General features: G+C 45.5%; 1 protein-coding gene across 2 annotated transcripts in view; it reads left to right on the forward strand.

Annotated features, from left to right (window-relative positions):
* HEATR5A (HEAT repeat containing 5A) overlaps positions 1 to 21012 on the forward strand; it is an 82210-nt gene that overhangs the window by 35880 nt on the left and 25318 nt on the right. The window contains exons 20-25 of one of the 2 annotated variants that reach the window (XM_083166448.1): positions 5576 to 5745; positions 16338 to 16364; positions 18866 to 19004; positions 19373 to 19552; positions 19703 to 19942; positions 20544 to 20725. In XM_083166448.1, the coding sequence (XP_083022574.1) occupies positions 5576 to 5745; positions 16338 to 16364; positions 18866 to 19004; positions 19373 to 19552; positions 19703 to 19942; positions 20544 to 20725 (938 nt within the window). The remainder of the gene's footprint in view (positions 1 to 5575; positions 5746 to 16337; positions 16365 to 18865; positions 19005 to 19372; positions 19553 to 19702; positions 19943 to 20543; positions 20726 to 21012) is intronic. The other variant, XM_083166449.1, reaches the window with a different exon arrangement.

Consider the following 21012-nt stretch of genomic DNA (forward strand, 5'->3'; position numbering starts at 1 on the left):
TCTGTAGTAGGGTTCACTCTGGGGGAAGCAGCATGGAAGCGTGACCCGGTCGGGGGTATCTGTTCATGTATATCCAAGGGAAGCATGCGGTGGCTGTAAGTCTTCTAGTGAGTGTGGAAGCCTTAGGGCGCAGGCACTGGTGGAGTCTCATTTCTGGACAGAGAAGCGCCGCTGCGACAGCGTGGGTGCTGGACTACATTCCCCAGGTGGCAGTGCGCGAAACGAGTGCTGACGTGATGTACTCCGGATGCGGCCGGGCAGATACAGAGCTTACAGAGGACGCGCGGCTAGTTAGAACTACGCCGTCGCGTCACTTCCGCCTGGTATGACGGGCGTTAGAACTACAGATCCCGGCAGCCTGTGCGGCGGGCGCCGGGGGATGACACGCTTCCGGGAGCGCGCTCTGCAAGGAATATTGCGGCTATTTAAGCCGGCTTTAAATGGAAGATAGTGGCGTTCTGTGCAGCGGTAATCACAGCGGTGTGTTGCAGCTAAGAACCCTGAGACTAGGCTGTGCATCTGAAGAAAACGGTAAGACCTCCAGTTGGAGGCATTGTTACTGTGTCTATATGGATCAATAAGAGCGTTATGCTGTCAGTGTGGCTATGGCACAAGCTTATTGACTTTGTTATGTGCTTATCTAGGATTCTGTGTTATGGATCTGCCTTCCCCCCCTGAATGTGTTAGTGCCCCTGTGAGGTGAGCCATATTCTGTTTTGTATATGTGGAGAGTAGTTTTTATTTTTAGTAAGTGATAGGATCTTTTTCTCTTTCTTCTTAGTGTGCCCATAGTAGTCCCTAAGAAGAAAACAGCTAAGAAGAAGCATGCTAACTTTAAGTGTATTGCGTGTGATAAAGTGTTCAGTGGATCACAGGAGAAAACATTATGCGAGAGTTGTGATATTCAGCCTACACCTGTGGAGAGTCAAAACAAGATGTTGAAGGATCTTATGAACTGGATGAGACAGTCGTTTGTATCCAAGGAGGAATACAGTCAGGGCCAGAAGAGGTCTAGGTCACAAGCAGAGTTTGAGACGGTGTCTTCTGAGGAAGAATTTGAGGCTGAAGAGGGTTCGGAGGATGAACCAGGAGAAGTTAAGGAAGAGAGTAGAGCATTTAACTTCGAGACGGTGGAAAATGTCTTGAAAAATATTTATAAAACTATGAACTATAAGGAGACTGTGGTTCAAACGGAAGGTGAAGACTTATTGTTTGAAGATAGGTCTAAGAAGACAAGGTTCTTTCCAGTACATCAGGTCATGAAAACGCTCATATCTAAAGAATGGGTGAATGTGGAAAAGAAACAAGGGAAGCTGTTTCGTATTGAGAAAATGTACCCCGTGAAGGATGAGCTGTTCCTACAATGGTGTGGCCTACCGAAAGTTGATGCCGCGGTGGCCGAGATTACTTCCCGTACGACCATTCCACTAGAGGATGGGGCCTCATTCAGGGACCCTATGGATAGAAGAATGGAGGGGTCACTGAGGAATTTACACCTGGCCGCAGCGGTGTCTTTGAAGTCAAGTATTTCTATTGCGTCAGTGACCAGAGCCCTAAGACTGTGGTGTTCCACATTGCATGCGGATATAGAAGAGCGTATCTCCAGACAGTACATGCTAAATTAGTTAGAAGACATACAGAAGGCTGTAGAATTTCTATGTGAAGCTTCGCTTGATGTCACATCGTTTTCTGCTAGATCCATGGCAGCGGGAGTAGCTACCAGGAGAGCCCTCTGGTTAAGATCGTGGTCGGCAGATGCTCACTCTAAAAATAGATTGGTGTCACTTCCCTTTGAGGGATCCTACCTATTCGGGTCTAAACTGGATGCTCTTATACATCGCATAACGGGTGGAAAATCGCTAAAACTACCGCAGGAGAAGAAGTTTAAATATCCAGTGTCTTCTTTCTCAGCGAAACAAGCATATAGAGATTCAAAGGCGTACAGACCAGGAAGACCGTTCACACAGAGGGGAGCGTTTGGCACATCCAGAAGATTTTTTCGCTCCAATTCTAGACGGGGTGCAAGACAATGACAACCAGTGCCACCCATCAGTAGGAGCACGACTTCTTCAATTTTCCAGCGTTTGGGAGCGCTCAATACAGGACAGATGGGTGAAGAGTATAGTTCGAGAGGGGTACACCCTAGAATTTGCACAAGTCCCAAGGAGGGATGATTTTATTCGATCCAGGATGCCCATAACAGGGCGGGAAAGAAAGGAACTGTTAAAAATTGTGAAGCAATTATTAGAGATCAGGGCTGTAGAAAGAGTACCACTCCACCAGCAAAAGAGGGGATTTTATTCCAGTCTGTTCTTGGTGGAAAAAGCTACAGGCGGGTATAGAACGATAATAGACTTGAGAAGATTGAATCAATTTATAGAGTCAAAGAAATTCCGTATGGAAACACTGAGGACTATCACGGCAGGTATCAAACAAGGAAGCTACATGGTTTCGCTGGACCTGAAGGATGCGTATTATCATATCCCGATTCACATAGATCATCGTCAATTTCTCAGGTTCTGTATCCAAGGGGAACATCTCCAGTTAACCTGCCTGCCTTTTGGGCTGACAACGTCACCGAGAGTATTTACAAAGGTGCTGGTCACACTTGTAGCAAATCTAAGAAAAAGTGGGATCCAAATTTGGCCATACCTCGACGATATGTTAATAGCAGCTCCGTCGGTAAGAGAAGTTCTGAGAGACTTGAATATTGTGATGAAGTCACTTCAGGGCCATGGGTGGCTAATAAACCTCCCCAAGAGCCAGCTAATACCATCCCAAAGGATAAAATTCCTCGAGTAGTAATCGATTCAGAAAACTTCAAGCTTCTGTTGTCCAGGGAGAGATGCACGAAGATTGCGACTCTAGCAAGGGTCTTAAGTCGAAAGACAGTTGCTCCGCTAAGAGAGTGCCAACAACTACTTGGGATGATGTCCTCCACAATCGGTGTGGTCCCCTGGGCACAATGGAAGATGCGAGAACTACAGTGGAGTGTCCTACCCTATATAAGGGGAGAAAATTCCAAGAGGGGTTGTGTGAGGTTGGAGCCGGCAGTGAAAGATTCCCTGGCTTGGTGGATGGATGCAGCTTTGGAGCACAGAGCGATGTCCCTGTTCCTACCTCGGTTTCAAGTCATTACAACAGACGCAAGTCAGAGTGGCTGGGGGGCCCACTTCAAGGAGTACACCATTCAAGGTCTGTGGACGGAAGCCGAAAGTGCGAAGTCATCAAACTGGAGAGAAGCAGAGGCAGTCTGGAGAGCGATAACAAGATTCAGCGGCAAGATCAGACATTCAGACGTACGAATATTCTCAGACAATACGACAGTTATTGCCTATATAAATCATCAAGGCGGCACCAGGAGCAAGGACCTGATGTTGGTGATAGCCAAGATACTCTGCTGGGCAGTAGAGAATCTAAGTTCACTAACAGCAGCTTTTGTCCCAGGGAAGGAGAATGTTCTGGCCGACATGCTCAGTCGAAAGATGATACTTCCGGGGGAATGGGAGTTGAATGGCGACATCTTCAAGGAAATAGTAAAGAGATTCGGAAGACCAGATGTGGACCTCATGGCGACCCACACCAACAGAAAGGTGAAGAAATTCTTTTCAAGGTACTGTTTACCACACACTTCAGCGGTGGATGCATTTTCGATCAATTGGAACTGCAGACTGGGTTATGTGTTTCCCCCCTTCCCACTGATCTACAGAGTCCTCAAGAAAATAATCGAAGACAAAGCAGAGGTAATAATTATACTTCCTTATTGGCCCAGAAGAGCATGGTTTGCGACCATGCTCAGCCTAGTGGTGCGAGGACCATGGACTCTGCCAGCAGTTCCAGACCTATTATCCCAAGGACAGCAGAGACATCCGGATCCATCAGCGCTGGCGCTGACGGTGTGGAGATTGAAAGGGAGTTGTTAAGGCGGAGGGGTCTGGGAGACCAAGTTATCTCAGTGCTGTTACATGCGAGGAAGAAAGTTTCGTCTCTGGTCTATTACAGAATTTGGAGAGCATTCATAAATTGGAGAGGTTCTAAAGTGGGGCTGCAGGAAGCGGCTACAGGAGAAGTGTTACAATTCTTGTGTAAAGGATATTTCGATGGCTTAGCAACTGCTACTCTAAAGGTCCAAATATCGGCTCTGAGTGTTCTGTTGGACAGGAGATTAGCTGAGGACAATCTTATTATTAGATTTAGTAATGCTATTAAGAGACTGAGGCCATCAGTGAAGGCGTTGGTAGCACCCTGGGATCTGAACATGATTCTGAAGGCTCTAGTAAAGGAACCATTTGAACCTTTGGCTGAAATTCCACTAAAGTTGCTAACATGGAAAATAGTGTTCTTGGTGGCCATTACCTCAGCCAGAAGGGTTAGTGAGATCCAAGCCCTCTGGGCGGAAGAACCTTACTTGAAGATAATGCCTGATCGGATTGTATTGAGAACAAATCCTCACTTTTTACCTAAGGTTGTCTCATCCTTCCATCTCAACCAAGAAATTACACTGCCCTCTTTTTTCCCAAATCCTGAGAATAAGGAGGAGGAGTTATGGCACAATTTAGATGTGGTAAGAGGGATTACCACATATTTGGACAGATCTAAGGAGATAAGAAAGTCCAAAAATTTATTTGTGATTCCAGAGGGGGCAAGACGGGGTTTACCCCCAACGAAACAGACCATCTCTAGATGGATAAGAGAACTTATAACCTTTGTGTATAAGGAAGAACGTAAAGAAGTACCAGCCATTATTAGGGCACACTCCACCAGAGCACTGGCAACGTCTTGGGCCTGGAAGGCGAAGGCGTCTATCAAGGACATATGTGATGCAGCAACATGGTCTTCGGTACACACGTTTACTAGACATTATGAGTTGAATGTGTCTCGACCTCAGTTTGGGGCGCAAGTTCTGCGTGGAGTCATGTGTGATTAAAAAAGATTATATTGCATTATAACCTGGGTCCCTCCCTTATTAATTGATTGCTTTGGTATTTCCCTAGGTATTGGCTGCCATGGGGATCGTAGAAGAAAACATCGGATTATGCTTACCGATAATTCCTTTTCTTCTTAGAGATCCCATGGCAGCCATCAATTTGCCCTCCCTTGTTGTCTCTTTTTTCCTAGGAACCTGATGAAGGAGACACTCGAAAAGACAGTTCAGGAAAGGGAGGAGCTGGGATTTATACCAGTGGGGGAGGTTCCTGAGGAAAAAAGTAACCTGTCTAAACTCAAGGATATGGGATGAAATCCCTAGGTATTGGCTGCCATGGGATCTCTAAGAAGAAAAGGAATTATCGGTAAGCATAATCCGATGTTATCCTAATTACCTTGCATTTGTGGTTTCCTAGTGCGGCGTCTCCTAGTGTAATCCTCCCTATGAGGTCTGACCGGCTGGAATCCTAACAAGGGGATGAGTTTAAAAGCAAGTTTGTAGTGAGGCGACTCTGTACCCAAACCCCAATATTCCTATTGTTTCTAGTTCAGTTTTCTTAATTCAGACATCGTGTGTTTGTACTTTTATTTCATCGCCTTGTCTTGTTTGCATGTGTTAGTAATGAGCTTTACTCTCTGTCCTCTGTAGGCAGTGGGGAGTTGGTGGCATCACAAAGGAACTACTGCTTGCTGGCCTGCGCGGTCATGCAGGAGAACCCTGACTGCTTGGTTCAGGCCCAGGGCATCTCCTGCCTACAGCAACTGCACATGTTTGCTCCTAAACACGTCTACTTGGCCAGCTTGGTGCCAACCTTGTGTGTAAGTAATGCCTTCGTCTCTCCTCTCTTCTGTAATGTGACCTTGTTTGTCTAAGGCCCAAAGTTGGAAATCAAGGACCTTATTCTGGTTGATTCGCAAGGACCGCCGGGACAGAATAGGGGGCCCAAGACTGGTGTCTATCAAGTATAATTTGTCATTAACCCCTTCCCGACATTTGACGTACATTTACGTCATGGTCGGGAAGCACTTCCCGACACATGGCGTAAATGTACGTCATGGATTTAAACTGTCACCGCGTCTATAGACGCGGTGACAGTTTCAACATGTCTGCTGTCCCTGACAGCAGACATGTCCGTGCATGCCCAGGGGGGGCTGCGATGCCGCCCCCCCGTCGGCGATCGCTGTGATTGGCTGTTCAGTGTGAACAGCCAATTACAGCGTTTTCCTGTGTCACCGGCGAATAACGTTCGCCGGTGACACGGGATCAGAGGTGATTGGTGCTGTAAAGTACAGCACCAATCACCGCGGGGTGTAAGGGTGACACTGGTGTCACCCCACCTCACCCCGCCCGCCCCCAAAGGCCGTGATTGGTCCGTCGGACCGACGGACCAATCACAGCCAAGGAGGGGGATTTAAACTAACGGTGACTGCACTGCAGACGCCATTCCGGTCTGGAATAGCGTGCAGTGCGGTCACCGTACCCCCCTGCCGCCATACTGACCAGAACCTTGCTCCATACTTGCTCCATACTTACCTGATCGCTGCTTCATCACTGCTTCCTGGATCCTGTTGCTACTTGTGCCTTCCTGTGAAATTGTGCTGCTGCAGTGTACTAGCTAGATAGAGAGAGAGATAGAGAGAGATAGAGAGATAGAGAGAGATAGAGAGATAGAGAGATAGAGAGAGAGAGATAGAGAGAGATAGAGAGAGAGATAGTGTCAGAGAGTGCTATATTTTGTGCTGCTGCAGTGTGATATAGTTATAGATAGAGAGAGAGAGATAGAGAGAGAGAGATAGATAGAGAGGCCTAGTGACAGAGTGCTATATTTTGTGCTGCTGCAGTGTGATAGTTATAGAGAGATAGAGAGAGAGAGATAGAGAGAGAGATAGTGTCAGAGAGTGCTATATTTTGTGCTGCTGCAGTGTGATATAGTTATAGATAGAGAGAGAGAGAGAGAGAGATAGAGAGAGAGAGATAGATAGAGAGGCCTAGTGACAGAGTGCTATATTTTGTGCTGCTGCAGTGTGATAGTTATAGAGAGATAGAGAGAGATAGAGAGAGAGAGATAGAGAGAGATAGTGACAGATTGTGCTATATATTTTTTATATAACTGACTGCTGCCCCCTCCTTTTGTGCTGATCAGTATAAATTAACTGATCAGCAACTTTTTGGGGGCGCAGGTTTTTTTTTATATATAGATATACCTGTCAGTGCTGCTGCTGCAGTGTCATAGAGTGATAGATAGTGAGAGATAGAGAGAGATAGTGACAGAGAGTGATAGAGAGTGCTAAATTTTGTGTCTGCTGCCCCCGCCTTTTGTGCTGATCACTATATCTGAGGTGATCAGCAACTTTTTTGGGGGTACAGAGGTTTTTTTTTTTTTATATATACCTGTCAGTTGCACCAAAGGTTGTGCACCTGCTGCACCTCACTGGTAATCAGTGTCGCATCACTGATCACCTTTTTTTTTTGTGTGTGTGCTGTGGGGTATTTTTTTAATTTTTTTTTTACACACACTGTGATTTTGTGGGTGTCCTGTGGCCGCTGTGCGCTGATCAGTGACGTACATCACTGATCATCTTTTTCGGCACAGGGTTGATCGATTTTTTTTTTTTTTTTTGATCAAATTCCTGTTGCCTTTGAGCGCTGTTCAGTGACAGACGTTACTGACCAACATCTGTGCTCAATTTTTGGCGCAGGACCTTTTTTTTTTTTTTTAACCCCTTAAATTTTTTATTTTTAACCCCTTCATTTTTTTTTTTTTATTGGTATAAAGTATTTTTTTTTTTCTGCACCACATACACACTACACACTACATACCCCCCGGATTGAAATAAAGTTTGTACCCCCCCCTACACTATACACGTGTTGAAACATTTCACTACCAGTAACACAAAAATAAAAATGGCATCCCAAATGTCCTCCCAAATGTCCTCCCAGTCATCCAGGAGAATGTATTCAGTGGAGGAGGCATATGCCATGCTTGCTTCTGACTCTGACACAGCCAGTGATGCAAGCGGGGAATTTGAAGGATTCGCCTTAAGCTCCTCTTCCTCCTCTGGTGATGAGGGACCCCCTCAAAGACGCCCCCGTAGAGCAGCTGAGACCCCCCCCCCCCCAATAATTGATCTCGTATGGACCCCACCACCAGACAATTTTGAGCCCCAGGTTCCTGAGTTTTTGGCCATGCCAGGAATCCAATTTGATTCCACAGGTCTCAGAGAAATTGACTTTTTCAAATTATTTTTCTCTGATGATTTTATAAATTTAATGGTGGACCAAACTAATTTATATGCCCAGCAGTTTATTGCTCAAAACCCCACGTCATCATTTGCTAGGTGGACCCCTGTAGATGCAGTAGAGATGATGACGTTTTGGGGTCTGGTGTTTCATATGGGCATAGTAAAAAAGCCAGAAATTAGGCAATATTGGAGTACAGATGTTCTGTACAGTACTCCATTTTACCGTATGGCCATGACCCGGACTCGATTTGAGACAATTCTTAAATTTATACATTACACCGATAATGCACAGTGCCCACCCAGAGATGATCCCACCTTTGACCGGCTATTCAAAGTCAGGCCGGTCATTGATCATTTCAGTGCCAAATTTGAAGAGGTGTACATCCCTGAAAAATTTATTTGTATCGACGAGTCCCTTATACATTTTAAAGGAAGGGTTAAATTCCGCCAGTACCTTCCCAGTAAGAGGGCAAGGTATGGCATAAAAATGTATAAACTGTGTGAAAGCACCTCAGGGTACACCCACAGGTTTAGGGTTCATGAAGGGAAGGATTCAAGAATTGAACCGCCAGAATGCCCCCCCTCCCTCGTAGGTGTTAGTGGGAAAATTGTCTGGGATTTAGTGCACCCCTTCCTGGATAAAGGTTATCACCTCTATGTGGATAACTTTTACACCAGCATCCCCCTGTTTAAGGCCCTTGGTTCAAGAGGTACAGCAGCTTGCGGTACTGTGCGCAAGAACCAAAGAGGCCTCCCAAAAACGCACATTGCCCAAGTAATGAGAAGGGGTGAAAGCAGGGGAATATGCAACGAAAATATGTTGTTGGTCAAATATAAGGACAAGAGGGATGTCCTTATACTGACAACAATTCACGGAGACAGTACCACCTCCGTCCCTGTACGAGGTACCAGTACCCACACCTCAAAACCTAATTGTATCCTGGATTACAATAGGTACATGGGCGGAGTGGATCTTTCAGATCAGGTACTGAAGCCGTACAGTGCCCTGCGGAAAACAAAAATCTGGTACAAGAAGGTGGCCGTGTATATCATCCAGATGGCACTGTATAACGCTTACGTGCTATTCCGTTCTACCGGCCAGAGGGGGACATTTATGCACTTTCAAGAGGAAGTCATAAAGGGCCTAATATTTGGGAACCAGCAGGCAGAGGGCCCCAGTACTTCTAGTACTGGCCCCCGTATTGTACCAGGGCAGCATTTTCCTGATGAAATCCCCTCCACTGGAAAAAAGGGCAGGACACAAAAAAGGTGCAAAGTTTGCTATAAAAAGGGAATAAGAAAGCAAACTATTTTCCAGTGTGACACTTGCCCCGACAAACCCGGCCTATGTATAAAGGAGTGTTTTAAAATATACCACACATCTATGGAATATTAGGTTCATAATTTCACCGTGCTTCGGGGGTCTTGCTAATGCCACATAGCACCCACCATTCATTCCACCAGAATCTGAGCCGCAAAATCCAAAAATCACTCCTTCCCTTCTGAGTCCTGCCATGCACCCAACTGGTATTTTTTGGTCACATGTGAGGCATTGCCGTACTCGGGAGAAATTGGGGCACAGATTTTGGGGTGCTTTGTCTCCTTCATTCCTTGTGAAAATGAAAAATTTTGAGCCAGAACTGCATTTTTGTGTAAAAAAATGTAATTTTTCATGTTCACTGCCCACTTGTATCAAAATTGGTGAAACCCCTGGGGGTTTGAAATGTACACTATACCCCTAGATGAATTCCCTGAGGGGTGTAGTTTGCAAAATGGGGTCACTTGTGGGGGGGTTCCACTGTATTGGTGCTTTGGGGGTCTTGCTAATGCGACATAGCACCCACCATCATTCCACCAGAATTTGTGCTGCAAAATCCAAATATCACTCCTTCCCTTCTGAGTCCTGCCACTTTTTGGTCACACATGAGGCATTGCCGTACTCGGGAGAAATTGGGGCACAGATTTTGGGGTGCTTTGTCTCCTTCATTCCTTCTGAAAATGAAAAATTTTGAGCCAGAACTGCATTTTTGTGTAAAAAAATGTAATTTTTCATTTTCACTGCCCACTTGTATCAAAATTGGTGAAACCCCTGGGGGTTTGAAATGTACACTATACCCCTAGATGAATTCCCTGAGGGGTGTAGTTTGCAAAATGGGGTGACTTGTGGGGGGGTTCCACTGTATTGGTGCAACATAGCACCCACCATTCATTCCACCAGAATCTGTGCTGCAAAATCCAAAAATCACTCCTTCCCTTCTGAGTCCTGCCATGCACCCAACTGGTATTTTTTGGTCACATGTGAGGCATTGCCGTACTCGGGAGAAATTGGGGCACAGATTTTGGGGTGCTTTTTCTCCTTCATACCTTCTGAAAATGAAAAATTTTGAGCCAGAACTGCATTTTTGTGTAAAAAATGTAATTTTTCTTTTTCACTGCCCACTTGTATCAAAATTGGTGAAACCCCTGGGGGTTTTAAATGTACACTATACCCCTAGATGAATTCCCTGAGGGGTGTAGTTTGCAAAATGGGGTCACTTGTGGGGGGGTTCCACTGTATTGGTGCTTGGGGGGTCTTGCTAATGCGACATAGCACCCACCAAAATTCCACCAGAATCTGAGCTGCAAAATCCAAAAATCACTCCTTCCCTTTTGAGTCCTGCCATGCACCCAACTGGTATTTTTTGGTCACATGTGAGGCATTGCCGTACTCGGGAGAAATTGGGGCACAGATTTTGGGGTGCTTTTTCTCCTTCATACCTTCTGAAAATGAAAAATTTTGAGCCAGAACTGCATTTTTGTGTAAAAAATGTAATTTTTCATGTTCACTGCCCACTTGTATCAAAATTGGTGAAACCCCTGGGGGTTTGAAATGTACACTATACCCCTAGATGAATTCCCTGAGGGGTGTAGTTTGCAAAATGGGGTCACTTGTGGGGGGGTTCCACTGTATTGGTGCTTGGGGGGTCTTGCTAATGCAACATAGCACCCACCAAAATTCCACCAGAATCTGAGCTGCAAAATCCAAAAATCACTCCTTCCCTTCTGAGTCCTGCCATGCACCCAACTGGTATTTTTTGGTCACATGTGAGGCATTGCCGTACTCGGGAGAAATTGGGGCACAGATTTTGGGGTGCTTTGTCTCCTTCATACCTTCTGAAAATGAAAAATTTTGAGCCAGAACTGCATTTTTGTGTAAAAAAATGTAATTTTTCATTTTCACTGCCCACTTGTATCAAAATTGGTGAAACCCCTGGGGGTTTGAAATGTACACTATACCCCTAGATGAATTCCCTGAGGGGTGTACTTTGCAAAATGGGGTGACTTGTGGGGGGGTTCCACTGTATTGGTGCAACATAGCACCCACCATTCATTCCACCAAAATCTGTGCTGCAAAATCCAAAAATCACTCCTTCCGTTCTGAGTCCTGCCATGCACCCAACTGGTATTTTTTGGTCACATGTGAGGCATTGCCGTACTCGGGAGAAATTGGGGCACAGATTTTGGGGTGCTTTTTCTCCTTCATACCTTCTGAAAATGAAAAATTTTGAGCCAGAACTGCATTTTTGTGTAAAAAAATGTAATTTTTCATTTTCACTGCCCACTTGTATCAAAATTGGTGAAACCCCTGGGGGTTTGAAATGTACACTATACCCCTAGATGAATTCCCTGAGGGGTGTAGTTTTCAAAATGGGGTGACTTGTGGGGGGGTTCCACTGTATTGGTGCTTGGGGGGTCTTGCTAATGCGACATAGCACCCACCAAAATTCCACCAGAATCTGAGCTGCAAAATCCAAAAATCACTCCTTCCGTTCTGAGTCCTGCCATGCACCCAACTGGTATTTTTTGGTCACATGTGAGGCATTGCCGTACTCGGGAGAAATTGGGGCACAGATTTTGGGGTGCTTTTTCTCCTTCATACCTTCTGAAAATGAAAAATTTTGAGCCAGAACTGCATTTTTGTGTAAAAAAATGTAATTTTTCATTTTCACTGCCCACTTGTATCAAAATTGGTGAAACCCCTGGGGGTTTGAAATGTACACTATACCCCTAGATGAATTCCCTGAGGGGTGTAGTTTTCAAAATGGGGTGACTTGTGGGGGGGTTCCACTGTATTGGTGCTTGGGGGGTCTTGCTAATGCGACATAGCACCCACCAAAATTCCACCAGAATCTGAGCTGCAAAATCCAAAAATCACTCCTTCCGTTCTGAGTCCTGCCATGCACCCAACTGGTATTTTTTGGTCACATGTGAGGCATTGCCGTACTCGGGAGAAATTGGGGCACAGATTTTGGGGTGCTTTTTCTCCTTCATACCTTCTGAAAATGAAAAATTTCGAGCCAGAACTGCATTTTTGTGTAAAAAATGTAATTTTTCATTTTCACTGCCCACTTGTATCAAAATTGGTGAAACCCCTGGGGGTTTGAAATGTACACTATACCCCTAGATGAATTCCCTGAGGGGTGTAGTTTGCAAAATGGGGTCACTTGTGGGGGGGTTCCACTGTATTGGTGCTTGGGGGGTCTTGCTAATGCGACATAGCACCCACCAAAATTCCACCAGAATCTGAGCTGCAAAATCCAAAAATCACTCCTTCCGTTCTGAGTCCTGCCATGCACCCAACTGGTATTTTTTGGTCACATGTGAGGCATTGCCGTACTCGGGAGAAATTGGGGCACAGATTTTGGGGTGCTTTTTCTCCTTCATACCTTCTGAAAATGAAAAATTTTGAGCCAGAACTGCATTTTTGTGTAAAAAAATGTAATTTTTCATTTTCACTGCCCACTTGTATCAAAATTGGTGAAACCCCTGGGGGTTTGAAATGTACACTATACCCCTAGATGAATTCCCTGAGGGGTGTAGTTTGCAAAATGGGGTCACTTGTGGGGGGGTTCCACTGTATTGGTGCTTGGGGGGTCTTGCTAATGCGACATAGCACCCACCAAAATTCCACCAGAATCTGAGCTGCAAAATCCAAAAATCACTCCTTCCCTTCTGAGTCCTGCCATGCACCCAACTGGTATTTTTTGGTCACATGTGAGGCATTGCCGTACTCGGGAGAAATTGGGGCACAGATTTTGGGGTGCTTTGTCTCCTTCATACCTTCTGAAAATGACAAATTTGGAGCCAGAACTGCATTTTTGTGTAAAAAAAATAATTTTTCATTTTCACTGCCCAGTTGTACCACAATTGGTGAAACCCCTGGGGGTTTGAAATGTACACTATACCCCTAGATGAATTCCCTGAGGGGTGTAGTTTGCAAAATGGGGTCACTTGTGGGGGGGTTCCTAACTTTTAGCATCTTATGGTGCCTTGAAACCTACATGGTGCCTAAAAAATAATCTCATAAAAAGGAGGCTCCAAAATCAAGTAGGTGCTCCTTCTATTATGAAGCCTGTGGTTTGGTCACCGTGCACACTAGGGCCACATATAGGATATTTATGAAAACAAAAGAATTGGGGGAATCATTTTTTAGTCACATTTCTCTAGTAAAATGTACTGTGTTCCTTATAAAAATGTATTAAAATTGCAAATCTGCAAAAAAAAAGAAATTTTGAAATTTCACCTACACTTTGTTTTAATTCCTGTGAAACACCTAAAGGGTTAACAAACTTCCAAAATGCTGTTTTGAATACTGTGAGGGGTGCAGTTTTTGAAATGGCATCATTTATGGGGGTGTCTCACATACAAGTCCCTCAAAGTCACATCAGAACTGAACTGGTCCCTAAAAAAATCAGTGTTTGATATTTTCTTGAAAATTTGAGAATTTGCTATTCATATTGTAAGCCTCCTAGTGTCCCAAAAAATTAAAAGGAAGTTGAAATAATGATGTCAACATAAAGTAGACATATGGTCTATGTTAGTTATTCACTATTTTGAGTGGTAAGATTATTTGTCTCACAAGCAGAAAATTTAACATTTTGCAAATCGCTAAATTTTCCATTTTTTCACGATATTTTGGTATTTTTCACAAAAAAACACAGACTGTATCGACCCAAATTTACCACTAATTTGAAGTACAATGTGTCACGAAAAAACAATTTCAAAACCACTGGGATAAGTAAAAGCAAAAAAAAGTTATCCCCACTTAAGTGAGACATGTCAGATTTGAAAAAAAGGGCTCTGTCAGGAACGCAAAAACTGGCTCTGTCAGGAAGGGGTTAACAAAGTTCACCTTTCCCATGAAGCAATAGGGGGGGGGGGGGGTATTGGGACGATTGCACCCCCCCCCCCCCCCCCCCCCCCTAACTATTACAGAGTTCCATGAGATGTGTGAAATATTGGTATATACAGTGCTATTTTTCAGCAGGCTCAAGCAGGAACTGAGGCCCTTATTCTAGTTCACTCTTTCTGACAAAATCATTCTTAGATGGACAAAAACATGTGCACTGCAGGTGGGGAGATTTAAAATGTGCAGAGAGAATTAGATTTGGGTGAGTTATTTTGTTTCTGTGCAGGGTAAATACTGGCTGCTTTATTTTTACACTGCAATATAGATCTCACTTTGAAGTAAAACCCCACCCAAAACTAATTATCTCTGCACAAGTAACATCTGCCCCCCTGCAGGGCACATGGTTTTGTCCATCTAAAGGTGCCCACAGACGCATCGATCCCGGCGTGCGTTCTGTGCTTAACTAGCACACATAGCATCGCATCGTATTCCTTGTGCATACGATGTGCATGCGATGCGATAAAAAGCTAGTAAAAAAAGTATGTGCAGCACATTCTTTTTGTACTGTGCGATGAGGTGCCGCGGGAGCGCGCACCCCATCGTACAGCATCGCACCGCCGGGATCGGTGCGTGTGTGGGCACCATAAGAAGGATTTTGTCAGAAAGAGTGAACTAGAATAAGGGCCTCAGTTCCTGCTGGAGCCTGCTGAAAAATAGCCCTGTATAGACGTGATTTGCAGGCTAAAGCAGAAGTTTGGGTGGCACAAAGCAGTTGGACCTATTGAGTGGTTTATCCTATAGTGATTTAATTTCAGTCTGGCAACCCAGTCCTGTTTATTGCCAAGTTGGTCACCGCCGATGGGTCCTGAGCTGGCTCTTGGAGATACTCACAATGACCCGGGTTACCCTTTCACACTGCACAGTGAGCCAGGTTGAACTGCACTAGTCTTTGGATTACTTTTACCCAGAGCATGATGCTTCTAGCTTCCTTCATTGAGGTGGTCGGACTCTGAATATGTTTGAAATACTCCCACAACTAATGGTCATCTTGAAATACAGCGGTTATCTATTGTTGTTTATTAGCATTTCATAAAACAGTTATTGGTAGCTTTCCACCTCCTGGTACCCCAAAACTGACTGAGAAAGATGACAGCCCCCCTTCTCCAAAGTCTGTCATCACAATTGAGCAGTTAATGGCTTCTGCTTGGGCTCTACACCACAAGAGGAGCTTTTTTTGGTCAAGCGATGGTACACCTCATTTATATTGAGATGGTTCCTTTCCACAATCGAGTTCTGAGTTCTCCGCCCCGGTCAGTCGCTAGCGGCAAAGTATAATGCAGAAACATGTAAGGCTGCTGCAGAATCCTAATCTGCCTGATCCACGGGAGGGTGATATAGAGCCAAGAGCTCACATTTAAAGAGTATACGGTCATTGGGTCGACAGTGTCTAGATCGACACAAAGAAAATGTTTTTTGTTTTTTTTACTTTACCGTCCCAGTGGACATAGATGGAGATTAAAAGTGTGCCAGAAGCATCTCGAGGGGGCGCAGTACACTTATTTGGTGTATACGTATGTATGTATGTATGTATGATGTCGACATAGACACAAAAAGGGAAAAACTCCGGTCAACCTTTTCAACTCAACCCTTTTTTTATGTCAACCTTTTGTCCGTTGACCTGGACACTTTCGACCTAATGACCCATTGAAAGTGCCAAAGACTTATAGGAGACTCTTCCATCGTCCAGTGTCCCCATAGGATTTATATTATGTAACTGTAGACTAAACACGAGTTGCCTGGTACACAACCAAGGGCATAACATACATAGACCCAAACACATCCCTTGCTGTTCTACAACGTGGGTATAATCCCGTATCTGGGAATGGAATCGTGTGCAGGTTATATAAAATATTTACAGGCTAATACAGAGATGTAGTCAAACCAAGAACCGGACTCGAGAAGCCTCCCCCTCACTCGTGTGTTATTTTATCTCCTGCAGGAGGTCTTGCTGGATAATTCCATGTTGGTACGTCACCTCCTTCCCCATTGTTTGCGCTGTTCCTTCTCGCATCCCTCTACGTTTTCCTTCTGTATGCATGATCCCAACCTCCAGAGCATTGTTTGACCATTGTATGGCAGTGGCAGGCCACCATGACTGATATGTCTACAGTTTAAAAGCATGGCAATTTCCAATAATACGCCTTTGTCAAGAAGATAAATGATTCACATTACAATGTTTTTAAAGGAAGGTGTAGTAAGAATAACTCAATTGAAATCATTTATCCTCCTGGTGGGGGCATTGTAGAACATTGTGTTTCTTGGACAGTCACTTGTGTGAGCGTCTCTCTTGTCTTCTCCCACTTTCACAGTGTGAGTGTTTTTTGCGCTTGGCCACAAATAACCTATGTAATGCCCACTATGCCAGCTTCTCCCTTTTGCTTCAGCTCACCATGAATAGAACCACCTATCTTGTTTTATATATTTGTTATGTGCTCTGTAATTGGGCGCTGTGGAACCCTTGTGGCGCCTTACAAAAAAGTATCATCATAATATGAATGCATTGGAGAGTGTGGTTCTGGACCATGCGGCTTTATCTCTTGCGTTTGTGCATGTGATACGCTGGTTTGTTAATACCACCTGTTGCTTGTTATTTTGTTGGTCGCTTGTTTTTATTTCATTCTGATGTAGCTGTTTTTAATATACTTGATTACTGTATAGTTATATTGTACTGCGTATATGATATCATTGTGGCCCTGTTGGTGTGGATTTTTAATCAGCTGTTCTCCGGCTTGTCTTTAGGTCTCCTCAATGGTAAATTTTATGTAGATATCACAGGAGCTTACAGAAATGTGCGATTATGTGGATCAGTAATTAAAAGCATCCTCCGTTCACTTTGTGTAAGCCCCTTACTTATTCCTGCCCCACCGTGTTCCAGCACACGACCTCCAGTCCAGATCCCAGCTCTCATTCTCGGTATACACTGGAGTGACCGCCAATCGTTCCAACTCAATATTTCCTTGTGCCCAGAACTAGTCTAAATTGAGTGGACGCACGCTACAATCTTGTGAACGACTGAACAATATACCCAGGGATGCCAATCTCCAGGCATTTTTTTTTTCAATCCCTGGATTCAGAATTGAAAAATGCTCAATCCTAGGATTCCCGGGCTCCCTGGATTGGTCTCTTTAATAGAAAATAAAAGTCTCCCTCAAACCGGCCACCTCGCACATTAACTTGCGTGGGTGGGACTGGCAAAGCGTCCGGGAATGGTGAGAGGGTCCACAAATCGTCAGTACAACTGGGTGTAGATCGCGGGGGCGCAGCTGGGACGGAGCAGCGGGGCAGTGTCTGAGCAAGTGCTCAGACGCTGCCCGGCATTACACATTAGTCTAATCCTGAAATCCCAGGATTGGAAACGCCAATCCCAGGATTCAAATCATGGCAATTTTGGGACCAGATCCCACCGATACCAGGTGTGTCCGCCCTAAATACACCCTAAACACCCTATCTTTTGGTCTTATAAGTTTTATTGTTGCTACTTCACACAATAAAACAGCCGTCATTAGCCGCCAGTCTGCAGGGACTGGAGCCCACATTGAAGTGGCAGGGCCACAGCTATGCTGTGTCAGAGATTTAGCTGATCAGCGCTCGCCGGTGGGTCCTGTCTCACAGTCCAGCCGCAGCGCAGGCTGACAGGTACCAGGCAGTTAGAAAGGTTCCTCTGTATCCTCCCATATGCTGCTTTATGTCTACAGATAAAGGAATCAAACCAGAAAACACAGTGCAGCCTTCACGTGTCACTGTGTGTGTGTGTGTGTGTGTGTGTGTGTGTGTGTGTGTGTGTTACTGGAATTAGCTGTATCATTCTGTTTTATACACATTTATAGTTGAATAGAAAGTCACTGAAATCTGGGAATACCTGGGCTTGTGTGACGTACATCAGAAATGATTATACTTGTCCTGGCATCTGCATTGGCCACATCTAGAACACACACAGACTGCTTCTAAATATAACTGTTCTGTTCCACCGTCACGCCACATAAAGACAGTGAGTAGTTTATGTGTGAATAATACAATGTGCTGTTTTTTCTTTAAGATTCAGTTATAGTTCCTAAAGCCTCATACTCACTGGGCGGTTTTGCGTGTACGAGGGGCAATGATGTGAAAATCACTGGGCGGTAAATAGCTCAGTACATACAGCGCTTTTCACAGGGGTGACACATTTACGTAGCATCAGACTAAGGAATGTGGTTCACCCGGCTGGTAAAACAGGCCGATGGCTGGCGATGACGCAGGAGCGCGGATCAATGCTCATTGCCGGGGCATACACACTGGGTAATATACAGCTGAAAGTAGCTGAAGACACCAAAAGTGCGCTACTTTCAGCTTAAAGTCCACCAGTGTGTGATGTTTTCTATAAAGTGTGAAGTGTTCTATTAATGCTTAGTGAGTATGAGCTTAGTTGATTTGCCAGTCACACATCCTACCAAATGACGTCCCTGTGGGGTACTTGTCGCTGTCACCCAGGTTCACCTGAGCAGCCCTCACCTGATCTTACGCCGGGCAGTGTTGGCGTGTCTGCGGCAGCTTGCACAACGGGAAGCAGCGGAGGTGTCCGAGCATGCTATGACTATAGCCAAAGATGGGCAAGAGGACTTGAAGTTGGGTGAGTGTGCCACATTAGCAGTTTGGGTTCATACCGTGATTCGTAGAATGTGTAACGCCCACCAACCTATATATGCCAGAACAGTGTATGAGTATAAATGTAGATGGGCAAAAGTGACGCGCAGATCCACCTATCGCTATGGCCCTTACTCGCGTAGCGATTCTAGGTAGTTTTCTAAGCGATCTAGTCAAATCAAGTCAGATCGATTAGAAAATGACCCAGAAACGCTGTGTGCAGGCCCCTTAAGGGTAGCGTAGCACCTGATTCGGTGCCGTTGGCAGGATGAATGTGAGAATACGTGCCATTCTCTGCCCTGTTCTGTGCCCATTGTTGCTGTGTTATAAGTTGCCTGTGTCTCATTGTGGCAGATATGAATATGCGGGAGCTTGGCTTGGAAGGAGTCCTGCTGAGCCTTCTGGACAGGGAGAGCGACCGGCAGCTGCTGCAAGATGTGAAAGAAACGCTGCTGCACATGCAGAGCTGCACCGGCCTGAGGCGGCTGTCCTTCTGGCTGCGGCTGCATAAGGACATCCTCTCTGCTTCTGCAGGTAGGCGAGAGTCCTCTGTCCACGGAAGCCAGCACCTAAAGCGCCACGTTCTGTCCTTTGCACGCGGTAGTAAGAGGTGGCGTCGCTCTGTGGCTCGTAGTTCTTCGCTTTATTTACCGGAGCCGTTTTTTTTTTTTTTTGCTCCCATAGATTTTGCAGCGATGGCCTCAGTGGATACCACTCAGGAGGATGAGTGTGAGCGGTCCTGCTCGGACTCCGTACTCACGTCTCAGAAGGAGGAGGCCTCGGCCCTCTCTATTAGCCCTCGCTGGCACACCAGAGTGTTTTCCATGGAGTGCGTGTGTCTGCTGGTGTCTCAGTGTGAGGAAGCGGGAGGTGCGCACTTCAACATGGCGCAGGCCCAGGAGATGAAGAACAAGGAGCCCGATAGTGAGTCGCTGATTGAGGGTGATACAAATCTATTCCCGAATGTACTGTAGTGTTCTTGTTAAAGAATCCGCAGCTGTTTTCTAAGGGATTTCATACATATTCCCGGATGATGGATGTTCTATGTTATATTATACTATGAAGGCCACTGATTCTAGTGCTAGGGGCCTGATTCAGACATGTTTGCAGCCTAGGGAACAGGTGAATGCCTCCCAGCTGAGCAACCGTCGGTAGAATGTGGGTGCATTCCCTAACTCTCCCCTTCCGAAATAAAACTTTTATTCCCACCGGTCATCTAGTGCAGCAAAGGGGAACCTTTGGCTCCCAGCTGTTGTTGAACTACACATCCCAGCATGCCCTGCTACAGCCTTGCTTTGGTTTTGGGGCATGCTGGGATGTGTAGTTCAACAACAGCTGGGAGCCAAAGGTTCCGCATCCCTGGTCTATTGGATATTCACAGTGTCATTCTAACCGTAAATGGTGATTATAGACTGAAAACGTATTATTTACCGGAACCGGGTACGTAATGTGTCCGCCATGTTCCCAAGCTGGCTGGAATGTGCAGTACGTTAGCTCTGGTTATAAGAAGCGTCTCCTTCCGCAGGGGATTTCCTGGTGCTGCATCTACAAGACCTGATCCGCATGTCCTTCATGGCTGCCACCGATCACAGTGAACAGCTGCGTCTGGTTGGGCTCCAGGCCCTGCTCGTGGTCATACAACGGTTCTCCTCTGTGCCTGAACCGGAATTTCCCGGACATCTTATTCTAGAGCAGTACCAAGCCAACGTGAGTTCCCGGAGCAACTTGGGCAATAGGGGGCACCCTAAATGTATATGAGCAGTAGCAGAATAAAATACCCGTATGTGAGGTTAGCCATCCCAAATGTAAGTATGTCGGAAGAGGTAGCTCTAGGTATGTGTTTAGGCACTGGCGTGGGACATAGGGTTAGGCTGTGGGGCGGTTAGGTTTAGGCACTGGCGTGGGACATAGGGTTAGGCTGTGGGGCGGTTAGGTTTAGGCACTGGCGTGGGACATAGGGTTAGGCTGTGGGGTGGGGCGGTTAGGTTTAGGCA

Source organism: Crinia signifera, chromosome 12, assembly GCF_055691185.1.
Source record: "Crinia signifera chromosome 12, ASM5569118v1, whole genome shotgun sequence".
In the NCBI taxonomy this organism is placed as follows: domain Eukaryota; kingdom Metazoa; phylum Chordata; class Amphibia; order Anura; family Myobatrachidae; genus Crinia; species Crinia signifera.